The 27,718-nt window shown below is 38.6% G+C and overlaps 1 protein-coding gene across 2 annotated transcripts in view; it reads right to left on the reverse strand.

The window, feature by feature from the left end:
* The window catches only part of WDR7 (WD repeat domain 7), a 351,427-nt gene that overhangs the window by 255,451 nt on the left and 68,258 nt on the right, over nt 1-27,718 (reverse strand). For both annotated transcript variants that reach the window (XM_065889408.1, XM_065889409.1), the window contains exons 14-15: nt 5,875-6,644; nt 4,471-4,559 (exon numbers count right to left, since the gene is read on the reverse strand). In XM_065889408.1, the coding sequence (XP_065745480.1) occupies nt 4,471-4,559; nt 5,875-6,644 (859 nt within the window). The remainder of the gene's footprint in view (nt 1-4,470; nt 4,560-5,874; nt 6,645-27,718) is intronic.

The following is a 27,718-nucleotide window of genomic DNA, read 5'->3' on the forward strand; positions in this document are numbered from 1 at the left end:
ATCCTAAGTCATTCTGTGAGACCAGCATTATCCTGTTACCAAAATTGAACAAACACATTATTGAAATGAAAAACTCTAGACCCAAATCCCTCATGATCATACACATAAAAACTCTTAACAAAATTTTAGCAAATTATATCCAATAATCTATAAAAAGGATAATTCATCATGACCAAGTGTGATCTACCCCAGGATTGCAAGGTTTCTTAAAATTCAGAAGTCAATGTTCTTGGACTTACTGAGAAAATAAAGGAGAAAATTCATTTGATAATTTCAATGGATGCAGAAAAATCATCTGACAAAATCTAACATCCATTCACAATTTTAAAATCTCAGCAAACTAGGAATAGGAGGGAACTTCCTCAACATCCAGCTCATCTAAGAAAGACTTATAGCTAACATCATACTTAATAGTAAAAGACTGAATGCTTTATCCCTAAGATTGGGAATGAGGCAAGGATGTCTGCTCTAACTTCAATTCAACATCAGTAAGTAACCATCAATCGTAAAAAGTTTTTAAAAATTAATAATAACTGGACTTCCCTGGTGGCGCAGTGGTTAAGAATCCGCCTGCCAATGCAGGGGACATGAGTTTGAACCCTGGTCCGGGAAGATCCCACATGCCACAGAGCAACTAAGCCTGTGTGCCACAACTACTGAGTCTGTGTTCTAGAGCCCACGAGCCACAACTACTTAAGCCCGCGTGCCTAGAGCCCGTGCTCTGCAACAAGAGAAGCCACCACAATGAGAAGCCCGCGCACCGCAATGAAGAGTAGCCCCCGCACCGCAATGAAGAGTAGCCCCCGCTAGCCATAACTAGAGAAAGCCCACACACAGCAACAAAGACCCAATGCAGTCAGAAATAAATAAAATAAATAAACTTATTAAAAAAATTAATAATAACAGCATATTGAATCCCAAGGAAGTGGGAGAAGAGCGGAATTTAGTGAAACAGGAAAAAATATGCATTCGAAAGGATAAACAAAGGCACTATGGATTAAAAAGATTGATAAAGCCCCAGTAAGACTGATCAAGGAAAAAGAAAGCTACAAATGATTAACATCAGGAATAAAAATGGAGACATCACCACAGATACTACAGAAATTAAAAAGATAAGATGTTATCTTTTCAAATGCAAACACATTTGAAAATTTAGAACTAGAAAAATCCCTAAATATGTACTACTTAATGAAACTGACACAAAAAGAAACAGAAAATCTGAAGTTCTATAACAATGAGAGAAACTGAACCCAGAATTTTACAACTCCCCACAAAGAAAACTCTAGGTCTAACCCCAGCAAATTCCACTGCACATTCATGAAATAATTAATGCCAATCTCAAACAAATTCTACCTAAAAATGGAACAGGAAGGTTCCCCAATCCATTTGCCAAAACTTGAATAAAGCAAAACCTTACATAAATATTAGAAGAAAACGTTTTCCTAAATAAAAAATATTAAATTAAATGCAACAATATATAAGATAATAATACATCACAAGATTGGTTTTATTCTGGAATGCAAAATTGGGTTGTAAATTCATCACATTAATAGAGTAAAAAAAATTATATAGTCACCTCAATAGATACAGAAAAAGCATGATAAAATCCAACATACACTGATGATAAACACTTAACAAAGGAACAGAAGAGTTAATTTCTTAGATTATCTGTAAAAGCATATAGGAATTATCATAATTATGAAATCTTAAAAGTTCTCCCTTTGATACTGGAAATAAAAAAGTTGTTCCATATGATTGTCCATATGATCAAAAGAATCTACAGAAAAGTATTACCTTTAATAGGTGAATTTAGCAAGATTCTTTGACATAAGGTCAATATACAAAAGTCAACTGCATTTCTATATCAGGGGCTCAGAAAATGAAGAAATTTAATATCAGTTAGATATTAAATAGAGTATTTTAAAAATCTAATATCTAGGAATAAATCTAACAAAAGAAATATAAGACCTCTATATAGAAAACTATACAGAGTTATGATAGCTAAATAAGACCTAAATAAATGTAGAGATATATCAAGTTGATGGATTAAATGAGTGAACCCCATTAAGATAATAATTCTCCCCCAAATGATCTACAAATTCAATAAAATCGAAGTTAAAATCACAATAGGCCTTTGTGATAATAATAAAACAGTTCTAAAGTTTATACTGAAATTCAAAAGGACAAGAATAGTCAAGACATTCTTTAAGAAGAACGGGTGGGAAGACTTGATCTATTAAATATCAAGTCTTATTACAGAGCTGCAGTAATTAAGGCACAATGATACACAAACAAATCAAAGTGCTCAAACAGCTCAGAAATAGACTACCATATATAAGGACATTATATTTATGACAAAAATGGCACTGCAAAGCAGTGGGGAAAGAATCATCTCTTTAATAAATCATGCTGTACCAATTTGGTATATGGAAGTAAAATCAAAACAGGACCCCTGCTTCACATAATACACAAAATTAAGGTCTAGGCAGACTATAGACCTAAATGAGAAAGGTAAAATAAGAAAGCTTCCAAAAGAAAATAAAGAAGAATATCCTCATATCAGAGTAGAAATATCAGGGTAATTTCTTAAATAGGACACAAAAATATTAATCAGGAATAAAAATACTGATATGTCAGATATACTAGCCATACCAAAATGGCTAAAGTGAAAAACATGGAAAATATTAAGTGTTGGCTAGGATATCTTACCAGCTATATATGAGAGGTCTCACTGATCCATATCCCAGCTAACACAACAATTTCCATCTTTTTCCCCTTAGCCAGTTTGATGGATGTATATGTCTCTCACTTAGGAAAACATGTTAACATTATCCACAATTAAAGCTGAAGATAAATCTATGCAGAAATTCCACTTTTGGCTACATACACAACAGAAACGCTTATAATATACACTAAGATTCAAATACAAGAATGTTCATAGCAGAATTATTTATGAAAATGAAACACTGGAAGTAATCCAAGTTTCTATTGACCAAGAAATGGATCCAAAAATTGTGGTCTATTCATTCATCAGAATAGTATACAGCAATAAAATGAACAATGAAAATGAACAAACTATAGTCACGTGCAACAACACTGATAAATCTCACAAAAGTAGCCAAACACAAAAGAATGCATGCTCCATGACTAACTGAACGCATATAAAATTCAAAACACAGGCAAAACTAAACCATAGTGTTTAGGGATTTAAACTTAGGTGGTACAACCATAAAGGAAAGCAAGGAAATGATTTCCTAAAAGTCAAGATAGTAGTTACCTTTGGAAGAGGAAGGTATACTGATTGGGAGGGAACATGTAGGAGGCTTCAGGAGTACTGGCAATGTTCTATTTCTTGTCCAGGGATATAGTTACATGGGTGTTCAGCTTGTAAAAATCACTGAGCTGCATATTTGTTTTGTGCACTTTTCTGTGTGTATTTCACACATACACAAGTATAAAGTTATCTAATTAAAACTTTTATATATATTCATATAGACTATTATAAAATGAGTATAAAGGCTTGATGAGAAGACAGGGGAATAAGAGAGGTGACCATATGGGGCTGGAAATGAAGGACAGGAGTGGCACAGAGAGTGGGGTAGCTTATCTTCCATAATGAGAAGCTACGACACAGTACCTAAAACTAAAAACCAAGTATACTATTTAAGGATATTAAAGTAAGGACAAACAATCAGCTAAGAGAGCAGAGGACTTGTTCTAGGAAAGAGGAAAACTGTAGGCATGAAGTTGGAGGCCTATTGTTCACCAAACGAATTTTGCGGAACTGTTCACTGACTCTTTAAAACCTTAAACAAATTTTTTGAGAAAAGAACATCCTACAATGTCACCATTTACAAGCACAACCTTCAACTTAGCCTAAAGGAAAGCTCTCTAAGCAGAAGTGACTCCCCCCTGAACTCTCTTGTCAAGTCCTAAAATGAGTGTAAAAGAAAATAAAGGAAGAAAAACTCAATCTTTCTTCTATCCCCTAACAAAACAAAAGCTATGAACAAAAAGTTAAAGTATATAATGACTAAATAAAAAGAAACTATTTCCACTGTGGATTACAATACATGAACTACTGGCAAACGACACAAGAATAGCTATAGTATGGAAATATGAACTTAAACATTTCTAAATGTAGTTTAAAAAATAGACATACCTTATAGACTCAAGATACACACATTAAGGCACTAGCGTTGTCAAGTTAAGGTGCCCCTAATGCATAAAAATTAGGCCAAAGACAGTACAATAAAATTATGTGAAATACGCTCATTTATCAATTTCTAAATAAATCTGATTTATTTTTAACTAACATCTTAATTATCCATATTTACATCTGGAATATAACAACTTTTCTCTATTTAACAATCTGAGACAAACAAAATGTTATGATTATACATTAGCTATGCCTCCTCAGTTTCTAGAGCTGAAATGTCAGGTCAATTACTTAATAAGATTTAATTTTACCTTGTTTAATCTGTCCTTGCACAATATTACTGGAAGTTGGAGGAGAACCCCTTGCCTTAGAAAGGTCTGGGGTGCCTGGTCTAGGTGGCCTTTAAAAAGAAGAAGAAAATACATGTATATATACACATTCATAGTTTCATAATTCCAGAGCCATTTAAAATATTAAGCTTTCTAGTTCCAAATGAATTGCAAAAGAAACACATAACAGAACATTTTCAATTTGCTGTTCCAAAAAGATAGGGATTTTTTGTTTTGTACCTATTAACATTTTCCATTTCAGATTTTAATACAGAAAATTAAATGATTAACAAATAGCAAGTAAAAATTTTACATCTGCGGTTTATGCTTTAAACTAGTTTAAGAAATATTTATGAACACTTTAATCTACTACCACTGACAGATAAATATCATAATTAACCCTTCATTCTTCAGTATTAGCATGCTGATATTTCAGCCCACCCCACATCATTGGTCCAAATGAACTTTTGGAACAATATACTGAGTTTCAAAAAATTCAGCCCTACAATCTGAAAAGGGTAATAAGGCATTAAGAAATCTTCCACTCCACAGGCAGACTGCCTCCTTTTGAATTCCAGCCCTACCATTTTACTACTTGTGTGACCCTGGGCAAGTTACTTCACCTCTCTGTGTCTCAGCTCTATCATCTGTAGCAAAAGAATAATAAAAGTACCTACCTTATAGGGGTAAGGGCATTAAGGAGATAACATCTGTAAAGTGCTTACAACAGAGCCAGACACTAGGTAAGTGCTACTTTAGTATGCTAGATTTTAAAAAATCCTAAATGTGGTCGGCTCTCAATAAAGTATAATAAAACCAGAGTTTAAAAAGTTGTCTTCATGACTTCTGGAAAATGAGAAATAGCAACTCAGGTTAAGTATGTAGAAATATTACAAGAATACTCTCCTGCACTTTAAAAAGTTGTTTCCTCTTTTCCCAGAGAAACTCTGACTATACTTCTCACAAAATGCTGAAGCCAGCCACTGAACACTTACCATTCATCACCGTGGGTCACACATTCTAACCAAATATACAATTTGAATTAAATGTCAGTGCAAACTGTAAACAGATACAATCTAAGATTATATTTACTGAAGAGCTAGTCTATAATTTGTTAAAGCTAAACTCTGACCTACTCCCTCATTCTAAGTTTTTTTAAATAGCTACTAAGTATGTCTGAGTATAGATAAAACTGTACAATTTGATTATATTTTGTCATGCATGTTGTATTTAAAATTTAAAGGGGAAACACTGAGATGACACAAAAATGTCAAGGTGTGTAGAGCGCCCCACCCCCCAAAAAAAGGTAATAAGAAGTGACAAAAATAAAACAGGTTCCTTTTTTTTTTGAAACATAAGAATAAAATCAAACTATCATGGTCACACCTGGTAGGGCCCTTCTTCATATGATCACCAATAAAAGTTGCATTGGTCATACTCATTAAGGTATTTGCCAAAGATATGATAGACAGGAGATGTTGTGTGGTGACCGCCCGGGACACTCCGTAAGTTCCCTTTCCTACTCCCTCCGTCGCCAGCAGCTTCCTTCCTACTTCTGCTTTCCCATGTGATAGTTTACAAGCAGCCTGATTATAACCAGGAAGCATCAGTGACATATGACCCCCTCTCGATAAGAGGCCGAACGATACTGTGCAGTGGGGTTTCAGCATTCCAAGGCGATCAAGACAGACTTCATCCAGAACATCATTCAAACCCCAGGCATGAAGGCAGGACATGAACAATTTTGCTGTGTCCATAGTCAGATTATATTCTAACAGGGTCAGTGGCTTAGATTTGCTGGCCCGATATTCGGGATCACTTTCTTCCCGCCTCTGTCTCATTATCTCCTCATCCTCCTCTTCATCATCAAGGAGATGTTCCTTTATGTTCTCTTTGATAGTTTCTTTCACTTGTTGGAAGAGAACTGCTGCTCGTTTTCCAGTTAGAAAAGAGCCCCCTTTGTCTGAACCGCCAGATGCTTTTTGCAGATTCTCTGGGGAAATAAGCGCAGTATTCGGCCTAGAGGCTTCTTCAGTCAGGAGTTGAATAATCAACGCTTCCACATCAAAGAAAAGCACATGTATGTCCGGATCTGTTAGGTTTGTCTTTATTGCTTGAACCATCAGGGAGTTATGAGAATATTTAGGTAAATTTCCCTGCAACAAATATTTTAAAAAGATGGCTATAATTCAAAGTATTTAATTTCATGCATTCATTAATGAACAATAAATAATCAAAGGGATTTAAATGCTTATTAAGCTGTCTTTTTAGGTACCTGTATCATTAAAAGTAACACACTAACTCTGCCAATCAGCAGCATGTAAAAGATATGAACTTAAACAATTAGAAGAACTTTACGCTGAAACAATTATAAGACTGTCAATTAATCTTTAAAAAAAAAGAAAATGAAAGTTAATTATTGAAGCAGGGAGTCTTTTTACTCATAGAACAGATTAAAAATTGTTTCAATAACTTATATGCAAATTCTATCTCTGGGACTGTAATACTACCTGTTCCACCTGAAAGAATAATGCGTTCATCACAGTTACTCATCCTTTTAAGTTGCTGCACCATCAAATTCCTCCTTTTTTACTTTACCTTCAATCTCTCCCTCTCCATAAATCCTTTTCCCTCAATAGAGAACATGTTCAAGTCTACTTAGAGTCTTTAAAAGTGTTATCCTTTGACCATGTTCCTTCTTCTATTTCTTTCCCAGTCTACTGCCCCTTTTAGCCACATTTAAGGAAAGTAGTAGACTAATCCAGTGGAAACTTTTCAGTCCCTCTCCTCGTTAATCTCTTTGCAGTATCTCTGACCATATCCATAATCTCTGACATTGTTGATTTTGCTAAGAGAGACAGAAAGAGAGAGAAAGTATAAAAAGAGCTTCCCAGAGAACACCTTCTTAATGAGCCTTCTAGTTCTGACCACCCTTCTCAGTCAGCTGCCCTGAAAACTCATTCTTTCTCCCATATTAGAACTATCACCTATATGCAGGTGGCTCCCTAATCTCCATCACCAGCCAGACCAGCTCCTGAAAGAGTTTCAATCCCACAATTCCCACTGCTTGTATCTGGATGTCCCATAGAACCCTGTACTTAATCTGTCCTAATCTCCACCCTCCCACTAAACCTGCTGCATCTCCCAAATCATTGGTTGAGAATCATTCTTCTAATCTATCCCCACCATCACTATGTTCAGACCCTTATCTCCTCTCCTCTAAACAGACGTCACTGCCCCATGTCTCTCCTTACTCCCATCCAGCCTTCACAGGCCACAAGACTGCTTTCTGAAGAACAAATCTAATTATGTCACTCTTCTGCCAAACACTGCCATTATCATGGGTTATTAAGAGAAATGGAAAATACAAAATCAAAACTAAGTCAAAGTATAGGTGACTAGATCTCAAGATGAGGAAGGACTTGCCAAACACACTTAAATTTAAAATTCACTACTATAAAAAGTTAAGGCAAGTAAGAAATAGGAAGAAAAATGTGCCAGAAATAGGACTAATGAAGTTATAATCTATATAAAAAATAGTAATACCAAAATAAAAGAAAACGGGAAAATACCATAAAGGTCAAGGGCAATTCACAGTAAAAGAGACAAATAGTCAAGGAATATAAGGGAAAACCTACTCAAATGAATTGTCGAGGAATAACAATTAAATAACCACAAGATACCACTTATAAAATGAGCAAACAGTAAACACACAAAAAATACTTAGCCAGGAGTACAATGAAAGTCAGACCCACACACTGCAGGCATGAATTTAAATAGAGCCTTCTGGAAGAGCAATTTGGCAAAATACAGCATGAGCCCTTAAGATTGTTTGATCCAGTACACTTATTTCTAGAACCCTATCCTAAATAGTCAGAAATACAAAGACGTTCAGTGAAACAGTGTCCATTATTTTAGATTGAAAATAATCCAACAATAAAGAAATAAATAAGCATAACCATGTAATAAATATTGTAATCACTATAAATCATGCTTCCTGGGCACATCTAACCACATGGCAAAATGCCCATGTTCCAATTTTAAGTGAGATAAGATTACACATGTGCACATACGTACACACACACACACACACACACACTATACAACAGAGTACAATTCTGATTTCATTTATTTAGTGCCCAAGTATGCATTTGAGCACAGTGACAAACACTGGAAAGAAATACATGGAAATGTTCATAGCAACCACTTTTTGTGATGGCGTCATATCAGATTTACATTTTCTTCATATTTCCATATATTTCTTAAACTGTATATAGTCAATATGTATTATTTTCATAATTAGAAAATAATGCTCTCGGATAAAATGCAAAATCCTTCAGCACAACATTCAAGGCCCATTACAATTTGATACCAGATAGTTTCCAGCTATAACAAACAGGCTCTAGCACCATAACCACACTCCCTCACACATTAATCCCTTTATTTATTTCTTTACCCAAAATATTCTTCTTTGCTCTACTCCAATCCCTTCTCTTCCATCAAGACCCTAATTCTCCCGGGAAAGTTAGCCCACAATGAACCCAGTTCCCATAACATTTTCTATACTATATATCACAAACCTGTGAGCCTTGGCTATATTTATATAATTAGTTCTTTTATGTATTTACATTTTCCTGTACGCTACAGGAACTATACCTTACTCATCCTGTGTAACCCCATGCGTATCAGAGTACCTGGCAGGATGAACAAAGAACATAAATATCTTCATAAAATTATTTTAAGTGGCTAATCAACTCTTCACTCGTAAAATTACACTAAGTCCCTTTAAATGGTCTATCTTCTGTCTCAGTCCTCCTCCCATGTGACTATGTTCCTTTCCAGCTTAAGAGGCTTCAACAGCATTTTATAACCCAAGGATAAAATCTTTGCAAAGACTTCTTTGCAAAGCACAAAACAGCCTCCAAAATAGACTGCTGCCGACTCCCCCAATTCCATGTCTAACCACAACCCTGCATCTTCTACTGAAACCAAATTAAACCACTTGTGCCTTCCAGAACCATGCAGTTGCAGACATCCGTACCTTTGCATCTCTTATGCCAGGATCATGCTCCTTTCTCATTCTCACTGCTGCCACTCAAGTCATACTTCTATTCAACCTTCAAGAAGTGTCTCAAGTGGCTGCTCTTTCAAAAATTATTTCCAGAATTACCACTAATTCTGCTTCCTTTGTATAAACCTCTGCTCTGAATTGAATAAATGGTGTTTAAAGGAAGGTAGAAAATAAATATTATTTCCATACTATAGCTTAAGAACCTAAGGTGCATAAGCAGTACAGATCAATTTACACTACACAAAATATGAAGTAAAAAAAAAAATCAAGACTTTCTGAATTTCATTCCTCTGTTTAACTCATTCATTCCACATTTACCTATGTTTGTGCAAGGCACTAAGGATACAAAGATAAATAAGACGATTTTCTAGTCATGCAACTCAAAACTAATGAATAATGAAATTACTATGTAGGATGAATGGTGCTACAAATAAAGGGCAGTTGGAAGGTACAATAAGAAACACAACAAAAAGGGACTTCCCTGGTAGCTCAGTGGTTAAGAATCCGCCTGCCAATGCAGGGGACACAGGCTCGAGCCCTGGTCTGGGAAGATCCCTCATGCCACGGAGCAACTAAGCCCATGTGCCACAACTACTGAGCCTGCACGCCACAACTACTGAAGCCCACACACCTAGAGCCTGTGCTCTGCAACAAGAGAAGCCACCGCAATGAAAAGCCTGCACACCACAACGAAGAGTAGCCCTTGCTCACTGCAACAAGAGAAAGCCTGTGCACGGCAACGAAGACCTGATGCAGCCAAAAAACAAAAAGAAACACAACAGAGAAAGTACCAACTCCATCTTGGGTGATCAGGGAGAACCTCACCAAAGGGATAACTTGAGGTATGAAAGGGCAGAAAGATAGCAGGATGTGAAAAAGGATAAAGGCAGGAAACATCACAGGATGGGTGTTGATGTTGATGACCAAGACAAAGAATGCCAGGCATGGTTCACTGAGAGCACAGATGTCCACACTATGGCTTTTGAACTTTCTCTTGCAGGCTTAGGAGCCATTAAAACAGTGCTTCTCTCAGAACACCAGGGCTGCTTGTTAAAGTACGGGTTCCTGGGCCTGGTATCAGACCTGAATCAATGTCTCTTGGAATGGATCAGAATCCGCCTAATGAAACTCTAGATGGCTTAATACAGTAAAGTATGAGAGCTCCTATCTAACGGCTTTAATAAGGGGAGTAACATGATCAAATTTAATTTTATAACTATTTATCCACCAGCAATATTGGCTGAAAAGAAGCAAGATCAGGATTATGAATATAAACCTGGAGGAAACAGAAGCCATCCAGATGAGGGAAGATAAAAGTATGCAATAGTACTGAAAATGTAGATGGGATGGGTTGAAGGACGCATACGCTAATGTTTTATTTCTCACACCACCATGCTTAGTATTTCCTTTTTCAAACACTAAATGTGTAATGTCAAACACTATGTTTAGAAGATGGCAGTGTGGGAATACGCCAAGTTAGCATCTCTCCACAACTAGGGCGCCTGCCGGCCGCTGGTGGAGAACTCTGACGCCCAAGGAGGTGGGAGGAACCCCCAAGTGAACTGGTAGGAAATGGGGGACTGAATGGGGAGGAGAAGGAGAGACCAGACAGGATTGGCGCCCCTGAGGCTGGGGAAATCAGGAGAGGCAGGCGGGAGGGGCCCTCAGGAGGAGTGGGAGAGGAGCAGAGGGTGTTTGCGCCACACACCTAGGCACAGGGAGCCTGCTGAGCTCCCAGGCTGGTCCCCTGTCCTCCAAGGCCCCACCCAGGCCGTGTGGGTCCTTTGGGGCACAGGAGGTAGGCAAGAGAGATCAGCAGAGGCAGGGAGAGGGGCTCTCCGGGAGGAGTGGGAGAGGAGTGGAGGGCATTTGCCCTGCCCACTCCAGCCCAGGAAGCCTAGTGGTCTCCCAGGTGAGATCCTCCCACACCCTGAGACCAGAGGTGGGGGGCACACCTGGGCCCCCTCTGTTCCTTGAGCCTAAGACCCACCCCCAACAGCCCCCAGGGTCTTTTCCAGCCCTGTGGCTCCTGAGCATAGGCCCCGCCCACCACCAAACCTCACCCTTGCTTACGCCCCGCCCTCCACAGCCAAGGCGTTTCCCCTCGTCTTTTTTTTTTTTTTTGCGGTACACGGGCCTCTCACTGTTGTGGCCTCTCCCGTTGCGGAGCACAGGCTCCGGATGCACAGGCTCAGCGGCCATGGCTCACGGGCCCAGCCGCTCCACGGCATGTGGGATCTTCCCGGACCAGGGCACGAACCCGTGTCCCCTGCATCGGCAGGCGGACTCTCAACCACTGTGCCACCAAGGAAGCCTTCCCCTCTTGTTTATAAAAAAACTTTGTTTTTCCTTTTTTTTTTTCATTTCTCTCCTCTTTTTTACTATTGTGGCACCAATGTACCTTCTGGTTGTTGATTCGTATACATTTTTATTTTTATATTCTTTCTAACATATCTGTTAGTTTCATAGACTAATTTTATTTTTTACTTTGTTACTGTTCTTTTTTTTTTTTTCTTTTTGCCACCCCACATGGCCTGCGGGATCTTGGTTCACCACCTGAGGGTCAGGCCAAAGCTCCTGCGGTGGGAGCTCCAAGTCCGAACCACTGGACTAACAGAGAACCTCAGACCACAGGGAATATTCATTGGAGTGAGATCTCATGGAGGTCATCATCTCAGCACCAAGACCCAGCTCTACCCAACAGCCTACAAACTCCAGTGTTGGAAACCTCAGGCCAAACAACGAGTAAGACAGGAACACAATCCCACTCAGTAAAAAAAATTAAAAAAACAATGAGACGGCAAAAAAATACATCACAGATGAAGGAGCAAGGTAAAAACCTACAAGACCAAATAAATGAAGAGGAAATAGGCAATCTACCTGAAAAAGAATTCAGAGTAATGACAGTAAAAATGATCCAGAATCTCAGAAATAGAGTGGAGGCAGGGACTGAGAAAATACAAGAAATGTTTAACAAAGATCTAGAAGAACTAAAGAACAAACAAATAGAGATGAACAACACAATAACTGAAATGAAAACTACACTAGAAGGAATCAATAACAGAATAACTGAGGCAGAAGAACGAATAAGTGAGCTGGAAGACAAAATGGTGGAAATAACTGCCGAGGAGCAGAATAAAGAAAAAAGAATGAAAAGAATTGAAGACAATCTCGGAGACCTCTGGAACAACACTAAATGCACCAACATTCAAATTACAGGGGTCCCAGAAGAAGAAGAGAAAACGAAAGGGACTGAGAAAATATTTGAAGAGATTATAGTGGAAAACTTCCCTAACATGGGAAAGGAAATAGTCACCCAAGTCCAGGAAGCACAGGGAGTCCTATACAGGATAAACCCTAGGAAAAACACACCAAGACACATATTAATCAAACTAACAAAAATTAAATTCAAAGAAAAAATATTAAAAGTAGCAAGGGAAAAACAAAAAATAACATACAAAGGAATTCTCATAAGGTTATCAGCTTATTTTCAGCAGAAACTCTGCAGACCAGAAGGGAGTGGCAGGATATACTTAAAGCGATGAAAGAGAAAAACCTACAACCAAGATTACTCTACCCAGCAAGGATCTCATTCAGATTTCATGGAAAAATCAAAAGCTTTCCAGACAAGCAAAAGGAGAATTCAGCACCATCAAACCAGCTTTACAGCAAATGCTAAAGAAATTTCTCTAGGCAGGAAACACAAGAGAAGAAAAAGACCCACAAAAGCAAACCCAAAACAATTAAGAAAATGGTAATAGGAACATACATATTGATAATAACCTTGAATGTAAATGGATTAAATACCCCAACCAAAAGACACAGACTGGCTCAATGGATACAAAAACAAGACCCATATGTGTGCTGTCTACAAGAGACCCACTTCAGACCTAAGGACACATACAGACTGAAAGTGAAGGGTTGGAACAAGATATTCCATGCAAATGGAAATCAAAAGAAAGCTGGAGTAGCAATATTCATATCAGATAAAATAGACTTTAAAATAAAGACTGTTACAAGAGATAAGGAGGGATACTACATATAGTGTTCAAAGGATCAAACCAAGAAGAAGATATAACAATTATAAATGTTTATGCACCCAACACAGGAGCACCTCAATACATAAAGCAAATGCTAACAACCATGAAAGGAGACATCGACAGTAACACAATAATAGAAGGGGACTTTAACACCCCACTTACAACAATGGACAGATCATCCAAACAGAAAATATATAAGGAAACACAAGCTTTACATGACACCATAGACCAGATAGATTTAATTGATATTTATAGAACATTCCACCCAAAAGTGGCAGAATACACTTTCTTTTCAAGTGCACACAGATCATTCTCCAGGATAGATCACATCTTGGGTCACAAATCAAGCCTTGGAAAATTTAAGAAAACTGAAATCACATCAAACATCTTTTCTGACCACAACACTATTAGATTGGAAATCAATTACAGGAAAAAAAAAACTGTAAAAAACACAAATACATGGAGTGTAAACAGTGAGCTACTAAATAACCAAGAGATCACTGAAGGAATTAAAAAATACATAGAAACAAATGACAACAAAAACACGAAGACGACCCCAAACCTATGGGACACAGCAAAAGCAGTTCTAAGAGGGAAGTTTATAGCAATTCAATCTCACCTCAAGAAACAAGAAAAATCTCAAATAAACAATCTAATCCTACACTTATAACAACCTGATAAAGAAGAACAAAGAAAACCCAAAATCAGTAGAAGGAAAGAAATCATAAAGATTAGAGCAGAAATAAATGAGACAGAAACGAAGAAAACAATAGCAAAGATCAATAAAAGTAAAAGCTGGTTCTTTGAGAATATAAGCAAAATTGATAAACGCTTAGCCAGACTCATCAAGAAAAAAAGGGAGAGGACGCAAATCAATAAAATTAGAAATGAAAAAGGAGAAAATCACCACTGACACTGAAGAAATACAAAGGTTTATAAGAGACTACTACAAACAACTATATGCCAATAAAATGGACAACCGTGAAGAAATGGACAAATTCTTGGACAGGTTCAATTTTTCCAAGACTAAACCAGGAAGAATTAGAAAATATAAACAGACCTATCACAAGTAATGAAATTTAAACCATAATTGAAAAACTTCCAACAAACAAAAGTCCAGGACCAGATGGCTTCACAGGGGAATTCTATCAAACACAGAGAAGAGCTAACACCGATCCTTCTCAAGCTCCTCCAAAGAACTGCAGAGGGAGAAACATTCCCAAATTCATTCTGTGAAGTCACCATCACCCTAATACCAAAACTAGAAAAAGATATCACACAAAAAAGAAAATTATAGACCAATATCACTGATGAACATAGATGCAAAAATCCTGAACAAAATACTAGCAAACAGAATCAAACAGCACATTAAAAGGATCATACACCACGATCAAGTGGGATTTAACCCAGGGATGCAAGGATTCTTCAATATACACAAATCAATCAATGTGATATATCACATTAACAAATTAAGGAAAAAAACCATATGATCATCTCAATAGATGCAGAAAAAGCTTTTGACAAAATTCAACACCCATTTACGATAAAAACTCTCCAGAAAATGGGCACAGAGAGAACCTACCTCAACAAAATAAAGGCTATATATGACAAACCCACAGCAAACATCAAACTCAATGGTGAAAAACTGAAACCATTTCCACTAAGATCAGGAAAAAGACAAGGATGTCTACTCTCGCCACTCTTATTCAACATAGTTTAGGAAGTCCTAGCCATGGCAATCAGAGAAGAAAAAGAAATAAAAGGAATACAAATTGGAAAAGAAGAAGTAAAACTGTCACTGTTTGCAGATGACATGATACTATACATAGAAAGTCCTAAAGATGCTACCAGAAAACTACTAGAATGAATCAATGAATTTGGTAAGGTTGCAGGATACAAAATTAATGCACAGAAATCTCTGGCATTCCTATACACTAACAATGAAATATCAGAAAGAGAAATTAAGGAAACAATCCCATTTACCATCACAACAAAAAAGAATAAAATACCTAAGAATAAACCTACCTAAGGAGGCAACAGACTTGTACTCAGAAAACTATAAAACACTGATGAAAGAAATCAAAAATGACATAAACAGATGTAGAAATATACAATGTTTTTGGATTGGAAGAATCAATATTGTGAAAATGACTATACCACCCAAAGCAATCTACAGATTCAATGAAATCCCCATCAAACTACCAATGGCATTCTTCACAGAATTAGAACAAAACATTTTACAATTTATATGGAAACACAAAAGACCCTGAATAGCCAAAGCCATCTTGAGAAAGAAAAAGGGAGCTGGAAGAATCAGGCTCCCTGACTTCAAACTATACTACAAAGCTACAAACTATACTACTAATCAAGACAGTATGGTACTGGCACAGAAACAGAAATATAGATCAATGGTAGAGGACAGAATGCCCAGAGATAAACCCACGCACATATGGGTACCTAATCTATGACAAAGGAAGCAAGAACATACAATGAAGAAAAGACAGCCGCTTCAATAAGTGGTGCTGGGAAAACTGGACAGCTACATGTAAAAGAATGAAATTAGAAGATTGCCTAACACCATACACAAAAATAAACTCCAAATGGATTAAAGACTTAAATGTAAGACCAGACACTATAACACTCTTAGAGGAAAACATAGGAAAAACACTCTTTGACATAAACCACAGCAAGATCTTTTTTGACCCACCTGCTAGAGAAATGGAAATAAAAACAAATATTAAAAAATGGAACTTAATTAAACTTAAAAGCTTTTGCACAGCAAAAGAAACCATTAACAAGACAAAGAGACAACCCTCAGAATGGGAGAAAATATTTGTAAATGAAACAACAGACAAAGGATTAATCTCCAAAGTATACAAACAGCTCATGGAGCTCAATATCAAAAAAACAAACAATCCAGTTAAAAAATGGGCAGAAGACCTAAATAGACATTTCACAAGGAGGGCATACAGATGGCCAAGAGGCACATGAAAAGATGCTCAACGTCACTAATTATTAGAGAAATGCAAATCAAAACTACAATGAGGCATCGCCTCACACAGGTCAGAATGGCCATTATGAAAAAAGCTAGAAACCATAAATGCTGGAAAGGGTGTGATGAAAAGGGAAGTCTCCTGCACTGTTGGTGGGAATATAAATTGATACAACCACTCTGGAAAACAGTATGGAGGTTCCTTAAAAAACTAAAAATAGAACTACCATATGACCCAGCAATACCACTACTGGCCATATACCCAGAGAAAACCATAATTCAAAAAGAGACATGTACCACAATGTTCATTGCAGCTCTATTTACAATAGCCAGGACACAGAACCAACCTAAACATCCATCAACAGATGAATGGATAAAGAAGATGTGGCACTGTATACAATGGAATATTACTCAGCCATAAAAAGAAACGAAATTGAGTTATTTGTAGTGAGGTGGATGGACCTAGAGTCTATCATACAGAGTGAAAACAGAAAGAGAAAAACAAATACCATATGTTAACATATATATATGGAATCTAAAAGAAAAAACAAAAAAAAAAACGTACTGACGAACCTAGTTGCAGGGCAGAAATAAAGATGTAGACATAGAGAATGGACTCGAGGACATGGCGTGGGCGGGAGGGAAGCTGGGGTGAAGTGAGAGTAGCATCGATGTATACACACTACCAAATGTAAAATAGATAGCTAGTGGGAAGCAGCTGCATAGCACAGGGAGATCAGGTCGGTGCTTTGCGATGACCTAGAGGGGTGGGATAGGGAGGGTGGCAGGGAGGCTCAAGAGGGAGGGGATATGGGGACATATGTATGCATGTGGCTGATTCGCTTTGTTGTACAACAGAAACTAACATAGTATTGTGAAGCAACTGGACTCCAATAAAGATTTATTAAAACAAAAAACAAAAAACACTATGCTTAATGCTTTGTACCTGCCGACACTAACTGGACTGAATGCTACATTAAATTATATATTTATAATAAATACATTATATCTAATACACTACTAATATAAAAATTATCACTAACAATGATAGCTGCAGAATACTGATCTGTTGCTATGACCTAGTACTATGCTAGGCATTAGGGTTGGTTATGTCACAGCAAAGGGTAAAATATTAGGTAGACAGACGTGACACTACGTCGGAGGGAATAATAGCAACAACATTAGGTAAACACAGTCCTTTAGTAAATACTGTCTTTCCAGTAAAAATCTACAAAACTTTTTTAGGAGAAAAAGAAACCATTACTACCAAAGAGTAAAAAAATTAGACATGTTTGATAAGGAAATTATTGAAGCAGCAAGAGTAGCTTGAAGAAAAAAAGGCCAGAGTGAGGACACAAGGTTGGCTTTTAAGCTCCCTCCTCTGATGTCAACCACAGTGTGCCCCTTTCAGCACCCCAGGATCACCCCAGGTGCCCGCCTCTTTCTGGGAGGTGTGCCAGCAGACAGCCTGTGTGCTCAGACAACTGAAAGGTTATCTAGCGTCTGGTACCACGGTATCTGGGTGTGACTGTGTGCAACTCCTCTTATCAGCCTCTTGGTCCTACTGATTGTGTCACTGGGGCAAAAAATGTATCTAATAGCAATCCACAGTCAGAAAAGAGAGGGGAAAAGGAAAGAAAGAAGGAATACAACAATGAAAGCAGATGAGAAGAGAACAGAGGGAGACTGAAGGAAAGGAGAGAAAATGTCTCATCCCCACGTCCTGTAGGTCAACTATAATTTCTAACATCACCAACTCCTGCATATGACCTGTAATGCCTGACAATGGATTTTACTGACTTCACAATAATAAAGTCTCATTACCACAAAATATAGATATCCAGCAAAGTTGTGAGGGTAACATTTTAGCTACATACATGAAGATGACAGAGTTGATCACTGATATGTGTGGGATCTAGTATGTTACACTAAGATTAGCTAAAGGAAAATGAACAGAAACATCTACCAAACTCCAAGGGTCTCTTGGCTTAATCATAAGATACACACATCTAGAGCAAACTAACTCATTCAAATCATCTTATATTCCTAACAACTTCAAGGACAGGCCATCTGATCCTGGAAATTCTTTAACAGGAATGTTAGTATATTTGCTCTGCCACCTTTATTAAAGGACATCTGAAATGTGTGCTCACAAACTCATTTTTGCATTATCATGGAGAAAGATTAAATTAAATTCAATAAATATTTGTGAAGTACCCATTTTATGCAATATGCTTGGGAGAAAATAAAGCCTCTGTACTTAAGGCTATAACTTAAAAACTTACTTGAAAAAGGCCAGCAGAAAAGCTAAATCATAAGGTATATACAAATGAAATGGTCTCAAATTTGCTAGTAAAACTCAATGGTAAATGTAAAACACATATACACACACTTCAGAAGCTAATAAGACAGATATATTTGACATTTTCATTGCAAGTACTAAGCCTATTCTAACCTTATGTTTTCTGTGTAGAAGAAAACACAGATTTAGCCATTTCAGATACTAAATAAGGAACCTGACTTAAAATATTACAGAAATGCAAAAAGAGGAAAAAATTATTGGATTGCTTGCTCATCACTGAAAGTGAACCTGTGACAATCACAGAAAGAGTAGCAGGTGAAATTGTGTCTCAAGTGAAAACCCAAGCAAAGTGACAGAACTATGATCATGAGACTAATCCTTATTCAAGCACGGGTATTTTTCAGCACACGCACACACATGCACAGCACAGGCAGAAGCCTCCAGCAACAGTAACAAACGAAACAAAGCGATATCACACAATCTGCAGAGGAGAAAAGGTTGATATAGCTTTGCTATAGCATTTATTGTTATTAAATATTTGAATATATGCTAGGTTAAGTCATGTCTGCTGAAACACCTGATAGCTTTGTCCCCTAAAACCAGTGTTACAATAATATTTTAGCCTTATTTCATCTTATCCAATGACTAAGAGATATTTAAAACATAGGCAATAATTTTACTCTTGTACCATTCACTTCAATGGTCCCAACTTAAAACCTTACTTATTTCTGAATTGTTTTTTAATGCCATAGTTTCGGGGACTATTTTTAAGGTTACCTGGTAAAATAATTTATTATTTTTCTTTAAAGAGCCTTGAGACCAACCTATAATTATACCAAACAGTTCAGATCTCTACCTAAAGTTGATTTATGACGCACCAAACAGTTCAGATCTCTACCTAAAGTTGATTTATGAAGTGAGCATTAAGTATCGGCTGATGTTGATGCTAAAGTGTAAAGAAGAAAAGTAGATGATTTTTTAAAAATCTGAATCCACTTTGAAACCAGAGATCAAGGATACTAATAATAAGACTCGGAAATGTTACATATCTAACACACACACACACACACACACACACACACACACACACACACTTCTATAAATATCAATACTGAGTTCTAAAACAGAATACAAGAAAAAATATGTATTGAAAAATATTAAATAATATTTTATAAAATAATTAGGTAGATATCATTTATAATGCATGTTCTAAATATTTTTTAATTTCCTAAGTACAGTGTGAAGAACTAGTTTATTACCTACAAATATAGTGGTAAGAAAAATAATTTTACTCTTGATTATGGATAGGATATTTTATTGAATAAGAATCTTTAAAAGAACTTCTGAAATTCTGACGCATAATGTTAAATTTCTACAAATAAAAACACACTGATGTCTTAATGTACTTCTAAAACATTCTAAAATTAGCTAAGGGGAAAAAAATCCCACCATCTGCTATTAAAAAAGAAAGTATGGTTTTAATGTTAATGATTTTAAGTATTAGGAAAAAGGAAGGAAGGGAGGGAATAAGGAAGAGAAGGAGGCAGGGGAGAGTGGAGAGGGAAACACAGAAAGTGTAACTATCAAGATAATGTCTAAGACTGAAATGGATATTTGGCGCCCTCTGCTGCCATACTGCTGTTACTGAATGCTAACGGTTAGGAAAACACATACTGCTGTTACCGAATGCTAACGGTTAGGAAAACACAGCGAGATGAGCTCTCTCAGAGAATCCATTTTTAAGATGGAATTAGACAATATACTTATTCTAAATATTTGATTTTGGATAGAAAAGGATTTTATGATTAGGTATGAATTACAATATACTCATCAGATTTGACGTTATTTCACTTCCTGTCATGTGTTTTCATTAACAAGTACATTAATAAGCATAAACCAAAGAGAGGTAGTTTAGCTATTGAGAGGTTTTAAGGTTTTATACTGTACTGTAATTTATTTCCTATGACATAAATGAAATGTAAATTACTCAAAAGTTAATTATAAGTGTTAAATATAAACACTTTCTATATTTCTTTTTCTTTATTTTTTTGTGGCCACACTGTGCAGCTGGTGGGATCATAGCTCCCTGGGACTAAGAAATATTCACACTCAAGCAGATCCTAGCTTGTTTCTAACCCTCTTCTCCCACCACTGCTGGCCTCGGCACACGCTGCGCTATCTCACTATGCCCACACACCATCCCCACCCACATCTGCACGTGGTGTTGTCTTTGCCTGGGATGTTCTTGCCCACTTTTCTTCCTGATGTCAAGCCTCTACACAAATGGCTCTTCGGAAGAGCCTTCCCAACAACTCTGCAGGTCAGCTCGTCTTCCTAGGTCTCTGTCGCACTCAGCTCACACAGTCTAGTGGAGCGCTCACCACGATGAACCGCACGCTTGTCCCCCACATCAGAGCAGGAACTCCTCAGTGCCAGTCTGGTGGGTGTGGGTGTGATTAGTGCACTCTCCAACTGCTCTCACGCATGGCACGGTTTATCGTACGCACTCAGTATGTGCTGAATGAATGCCGCCAACCAATCAATCAGGAGTATTAAACAAGTGTGTGCTGAATACCTATTGAGATAAATGTTTCCAAACATGTTGCTCATTTAACTTCATTACAACCTTATTACACCCCTTCCCCACCTTAAAGTTAAAGACAAATGGAAGCTCAGAGGTCAGTCAGTCACACAGGTCTCATAGCTCGTCAATGGTTAGGTTATGGGAGGAAGCCCAGGTCCTCCTGTATCTGCCGGACGTTTGATTCTAGACATCCAGAGGTTCTCAGCGTTCGTTCTGTAGAGACTCTAGAGATGGAGGGGTGGGGGTGAGGGAAAAAGTGAATCCACCCGACATTAATCAACCTTCGAACACTGCTTCGTTCACAGTAGTTCAGTGAACACGCTGTGCTGGGCACTGGAAGCACAAGGAGGAATATCAAATGGTCCTTGGAGGAGCTCTTAGTCTGATATAAAGCAGTGGATCTCAGCCAGGGGTGATGTTCTCCCCCCAGCCCCAAAGGACATTTGGCCACGTCTGCAGACATCATTGTTAGTCACAATTAGGAGAGGGTGCTAATGGCCAGTGGGTAGAGGCCAGGGATGCCGAGAAACATGTTACAATGCACAGGGCAGCCCCCAGAGCAAAGAATTATCCAGCACAAAATGTCAGTAGTGCTAAAGTCAAGAAAGCCTGATACAGAGAAATAGCCATGTAAACAAGTATATGTCCTTGCTTCCATACACTGGTGCAAGACAATAAGTACCAGGATGGAGACATAAGCCAAGTGCCAGAGCATCTGAGAAGATTCAACTGACTCTGCTAAACTCAGCATTACCTGAAAAAATTCAGGACCTTTGTGGAGATAATGGTCATAGAACTGAGGCTCCTGAGATGAGTGGGAGTTAGCCAGGTGACGGGCTCAGGGGGCAGGGGGCACGGAACAAGGCCACTCCAGACACAACAAATAGTAAGTACGGCTGACCCTTGAAAAACTCGGAGGTTACATGCATCGACCCATCCGTGCAGTCAAAACTCTGCGTGTAATTTATAGTCGGCCCTCCAATATCTGCAGTTCCTCCATGTCCACAAATACAACCAACGCTGGATTGTGTTGTACTGTGGTGCTTACGACTGAAAAGAAATCCACATGTAAGTGGACCCACACAGTTCAAACCCGTGTTGTTCAAGGGTCAACTGTATATACTACATTTACTGAAATACAGGTGAAAAAGACTGGGAACCAATTTACATTAGACTGTAAAAAACTAAAATCCTGATTTATGATGATGAATCCCCTCCTTTTGTCTCTTTTTTCTATCTCTTCCTTCATACCCATCCACTCCCCTGAGAAAATGTAAGTTTCACCAAGGCTAATTGCTGCTAGGTGATTGTTATTGAGGTGTGACTGTGATTAAGAAAAACAGGTATCTTTACACAAACTAAGAAGAGAGAGGTGTGTGGAAGGCAACGGAAAGATCTCTGAATATACAGGCACACCTCAGAGACGCTGTGGGTTTGGTTCCGGACCACCACAACAGAGCGAATAAGATCACAATAAAGTGAGTCACATGAATTTCTTGGTTTCCCGGTGCATATACAACTTGTGTTTACACTATTCTGTAGTCTATTAACTGTGCAATAGCATGTCTAAAAAATGCACCTACCTTAATTAAAAACACTTTATTGCTAAAAGATTGTTAACCATCATCTGAGCCCTCAGGAAGTCGAAATCTTTTTGCTGGTGGAGGGTCTCCTCAACATCGGTGGCTGCTGACTTTATCAAGGTGATGGCTGCTGAAGGCTGGGGCAGCTGGGGCAATCTCTTAAAATAAGACAACAGTGCAGTTTGCTGCGTCGATTGACTCTTCCTTCCATTAACGATCCCTCTGGAGCAGGCTATGCTGTTTAATAGTATTCTACCCACAGAACTTCTTTCCAAATTGGAGTCAATCCTCTCAAACCCTGCTGCTGCTGTATCAACTAAGTGTATGTCCTGGTCGAAATCGTTTGTTGTCATTTCAACAATCTTCAAAGCATCTTCACCAGCAGATTTCCTATGAAGAAACCACTCCTTCCTCATCTGTTGAAGTTCTATCACGAGGTGGCAGCAATTCAGTCATATCTTCAGGCTCCACTCCTAATTCTAGTTCTCTTGCTATTTCCACCACATCTATAGTTACTTCCTCCACTGAAGTCTTGAACCTCTCAAAGTCATCCAGGAGGGTTGGAATTAACTTCTTCTAAATTCCTATTAATGCTGATATTCCGATCTCTTCCCATGAATCACAAACGTCCTATGGCATCTAGAATGGTGAAACCTTTTCAATTTACTCCGCCCAGATCCATCAGAGGAATCACCATCCGTGACGGCTATCTCCTCACAAAATGTATTTCTTAAATAATAAGACTTAAAAGTCGAAATTACCCCTGATCCATGGGCTGCACAATGGATGTTGTGTTAGCAGGCATGAAGACAACATGAATCTCACTGTCCACCTCCATCAGAGCTCCTAGGTAACCACCAGGTGCACTGTCAACGAGCAGCCATATTTTGAAAGGAATGATTTTTTTCTGAGCAACGTGTCTTAATGGCGGGCTTAAAATATTCGGTAAACCTTGCTGTAGACAGATGTGCTGTGTTGTTCCATTTACAGAGCACAGGCAGAGTAGATTTAGCCTAGTTCTTAAGGGCACTAGGCTTTTCAGAATGGTATATGAGCACTGGCTTCAGCTTCAAGTCACCAGCTGCACTGGCCCCGATCAAGAGAATCAGCCTGTCCTTTGGCACTTCGTTTTTTTTTTAAACACATGCCTGTAATCACTTTTATTTATTTACTTATTTATTTTTGGCTGTGTTGGGTCTTCCGTTGCTGCACGTGGGCTTTCTCTCGTTGCGGTGAGGGGGGGCTACTCTTCGTTGCGGTGCACGGGCTTCTCACTGTGGTGGCTTCTCTTGTTGCAGAGCACGGGCTCTAGAGTGCAGGCTCAGTAGTTGTGGCACGTGGGCTCAGTAGTTGTGGCGCACGGGCTTAGTTGCTCCGCGGCATGTGGGATCTTCCTGGACCAGGGCTCGAACCCATGTTCCCTGCATTGGCAGGCAGATTCTTAACCACGGCGCCACCAGGGAAGTCCTCCTCTGGCACTTTGAAGCCAAGGTACTAAGTTCTCCTCTCCAGCTATGAAAGTCCTAGATGACGTCTTCTTCCAAAAGAAGGCTGTTTCATGTGTTGGAAATCCATTGTTTAGTGTAGCCACCTTTGTAAATGATCTGGAGAACCTTCTGCAGCGTCTACATCAGTACTTGCACTTTTATTTTATGGAGATGGCTTCTTTCCTTAAATCTCAGTTTGAGGAAATGAAGTTTTCCTTCTCCACGTCAAAGCCAAGTGCCTTCCCTCTGCCACCCTGTCACCCGCTGTGGAGCCCAGCTTCATCAGCTGTCTCCTCCCCACCTTGATCATGAACCTGCCTCTCTCCACTGGCTCTTTACCCTTGATCCACAGACACTCTAACTTGTCTTCAAGACTGGATTTTCCTCTGGCTATTCTCCTTCTACTTCCCTTATCATACCAACTTTTCAAAAGTATTCCGCACTGGCTCCTTCTATTTTCACACCTCCCATTCACTCCTTAACCCACCACAGTCAAGCTGCTGCCCCCCACATCGTGGGGAGACAGTTCTGAAAAAGGATACTAATGACCTCACTGACACACACGTTTCAATCCTTCTAACACTCAGCTCTTGCGTTTGACACAATTGATCGCTCCACCCTTCTTGCAACACCCGATTCCCTGTTTGCAAGTCAGCACATCCTCCTGGGTCTCCTCACACCACTTCCTCTCCGCATCGTTTCCTCTCCCTCTCCTTCAGGTGGTATCCTGAGAGTCTATCTCAGCCCATTTGCTATCTCTGAAGGATCTCGTCTGCTTCCATGGTTTTAAATGCCAGGTGTACGCTGGAGATTCCTCAATTTGTATACCCATCACCACAAGCCTCCCTCAAGTCCCCCCTCCATTGTATGCAAAGCAACTCATCGTCACCCACACGAAACCTGTCCCTACAATCAATCTCACACTGGAGAGAGCCATTCCTAGTCAGTCATCCAATCAGAGAGCCTGTGAGTCAACCTCCCTTACCACCTCTACCTAATGAATCATTAGGTCCTGCCAAATAGGGCTCACAAACAATTCTTCAATTTAAACTCTCCTCTGCATTTCCTCATATCTGTTATACATACTGGCTTCCAGATAAAATTCTTTTTGAGGGAAGAATTCTAATGCTAATTTTTAAAGTTTGAAAGCCACTGAGATAATGCTTTAGCGCTGTCACATGGTACACATGGACCGGCCTCACCTCCCACCTCTGCCTGTTTCTCCTCAGATGACCCTCCAGCTCTACAGAGCACACATGGCACTCCCCACCTCCCTCCCTGCATCTGCCACCCGCTACTCCCAGAACACACTGTAAGCCACCTCCACCTGCCACCTGACTATATTCCACTCATTCTTCAATGTCTCCTCCTCCAAGAAGCCAGTCCTGATCACCTCAAGCTAGGCCAGGTTTCTGCAATACTTTCCACATTTCCTCAGCACTTACTCCACTGCATCGTATTTATCTGTTGATATCTCCTGAGGGTAAATATCATGTCTTATTCATTTGGACTCTCAAGGGCCTAACACAGCACCTAAGCGTCAATAAATGTTTACTGAACTAGACTGATTCAATTATTTTCTAACAGAGGCTATAAAAGTCAGAAAGTATGAAAATCTTTTATATGGTCCAATAAAGAGCAGATTTTTCAAGCACATTAGAAGAAATTATTTCTTACCAGAAGTACTAACATATTAATTTTTAGTCACAAATCTTTACACTTCTATCAAATTATTTCAAAATACCTTTAGGTTCCCAAATAAGAGTTAGATATAAAGTACCACACACAAGGGCTAGAAAGTTCTGGCTGCCGAGGTCATAGGGTTTGATCTAGCTAGTGTTCCTATTCTCTCAGCAGTCTGCCATTGGATTTATTATGTGAGATAGTGAAATGATGGGGAAATGACGGTGAAGGAAATTTCTCCTTTGCTGTTTCTCACATTCCAAGGAAAAACAAAACTGTCCAGAATTTTAAACCATCACAGAACAAGATGGCTTTTTCTTGGTTCAGAATAATATGATGAATTATATTTAATATGAACTATGAATTCCATTTATAAATCCGTTGAACACCTATTGTGCGCAAGGCACAGGGCCAATAAGGCACTAGAGCCACGGGGCTTGTTAAGTTTTAGGAAGGCAAGTTCCCTTTGTATGTGTCATTATTTGATGGTGTTATACAATGATCACCATAAATCCAGTTGTTTCTAATTCAAGAATCCTTAAAAAGGAAAGAGAGCTAAATAAAAACCTTGTAGTCACCAAAAAATTTAGTAAATATGAACTAAATATGTAGTTAGTTTTGAGAGTTTAGTTTCATTCCTTAATGGAATAAGTCGTATTATATTCATAGTAACCTAAAACTCATTTCCCCCAAACTGGAGAAAAAGTTGGTAGAAAATCAACCTGAGTTGGAAATCTTCAAAGCATTCATCCCAAACTCTATGAAATATCCGTGCCTGGTGAGTGCACACACGCATGCACACACACACACGCACACACACCGAGGAGCACGTGCACTTACAACCTACACACACTGTACCTCCCTGTGCGTGTGAGAGTACTGTGAAAGTGAGGCAAATGTGAAGAAAGAAAATCAGAATTAGGACGTAAATACATTAGAGGAATGTGAACCATTTTTACAGAGATGAGGATGAATGATTGATTTAATATAATGAATAGCCTGTGGAAGGGAGGAAAAGATGGAGAAAGAGAGGAAAAGACGGAGGGGGCGGAGAGGCAGGCCAACAGGACTTCATGGGCTGCCCTGTGTTTGCTTGTGTCTGTGATAACAGCAACTAATGCAATAATGTACATCCAGAAATTAACCCCATGACCTGCCCTATATACCTGTGCCTCCTTAATTACTTTAAATCTTTTAATTTTACATTTGTGGTTCCAAAAAGCTTTTCTTAAGCTCATTCCTTAAGGAATCTCTTTACCAAAGCTTCATGTTAAATTCTGAAATTTTCATTCTAGAACTTTTAAAGTTCCAAATGACAAACAACAGAGAGGGAAGTAATGGCAAAACAAAGTCACTGACTGCTCACTGTAGACCTTAAAAGTCAGTCTCACTAACCACACGTGATGAGACTGCGGCAACACGGGAGGAGAAGTTCAGTCCAAGCTGATGGACTCAGGGCAACGGTCACCTGCCAAGAGGTTAAGGATC

The sequence above is a fragment of the Phocoena phocoena genome, chromosome 13 (genome assembly GCF_963924675.1).
Source record: "Phocoena phocoena chromosome 13, mPhoPho1.1, whole genome shotgun sequence".
Taxonomy (NCBI): Eukaryota; Metazoa; Chordata; class Mammalia; order Artiodactyla; family Phocoenidae; genus Phocoena; species Phocoena phocoena.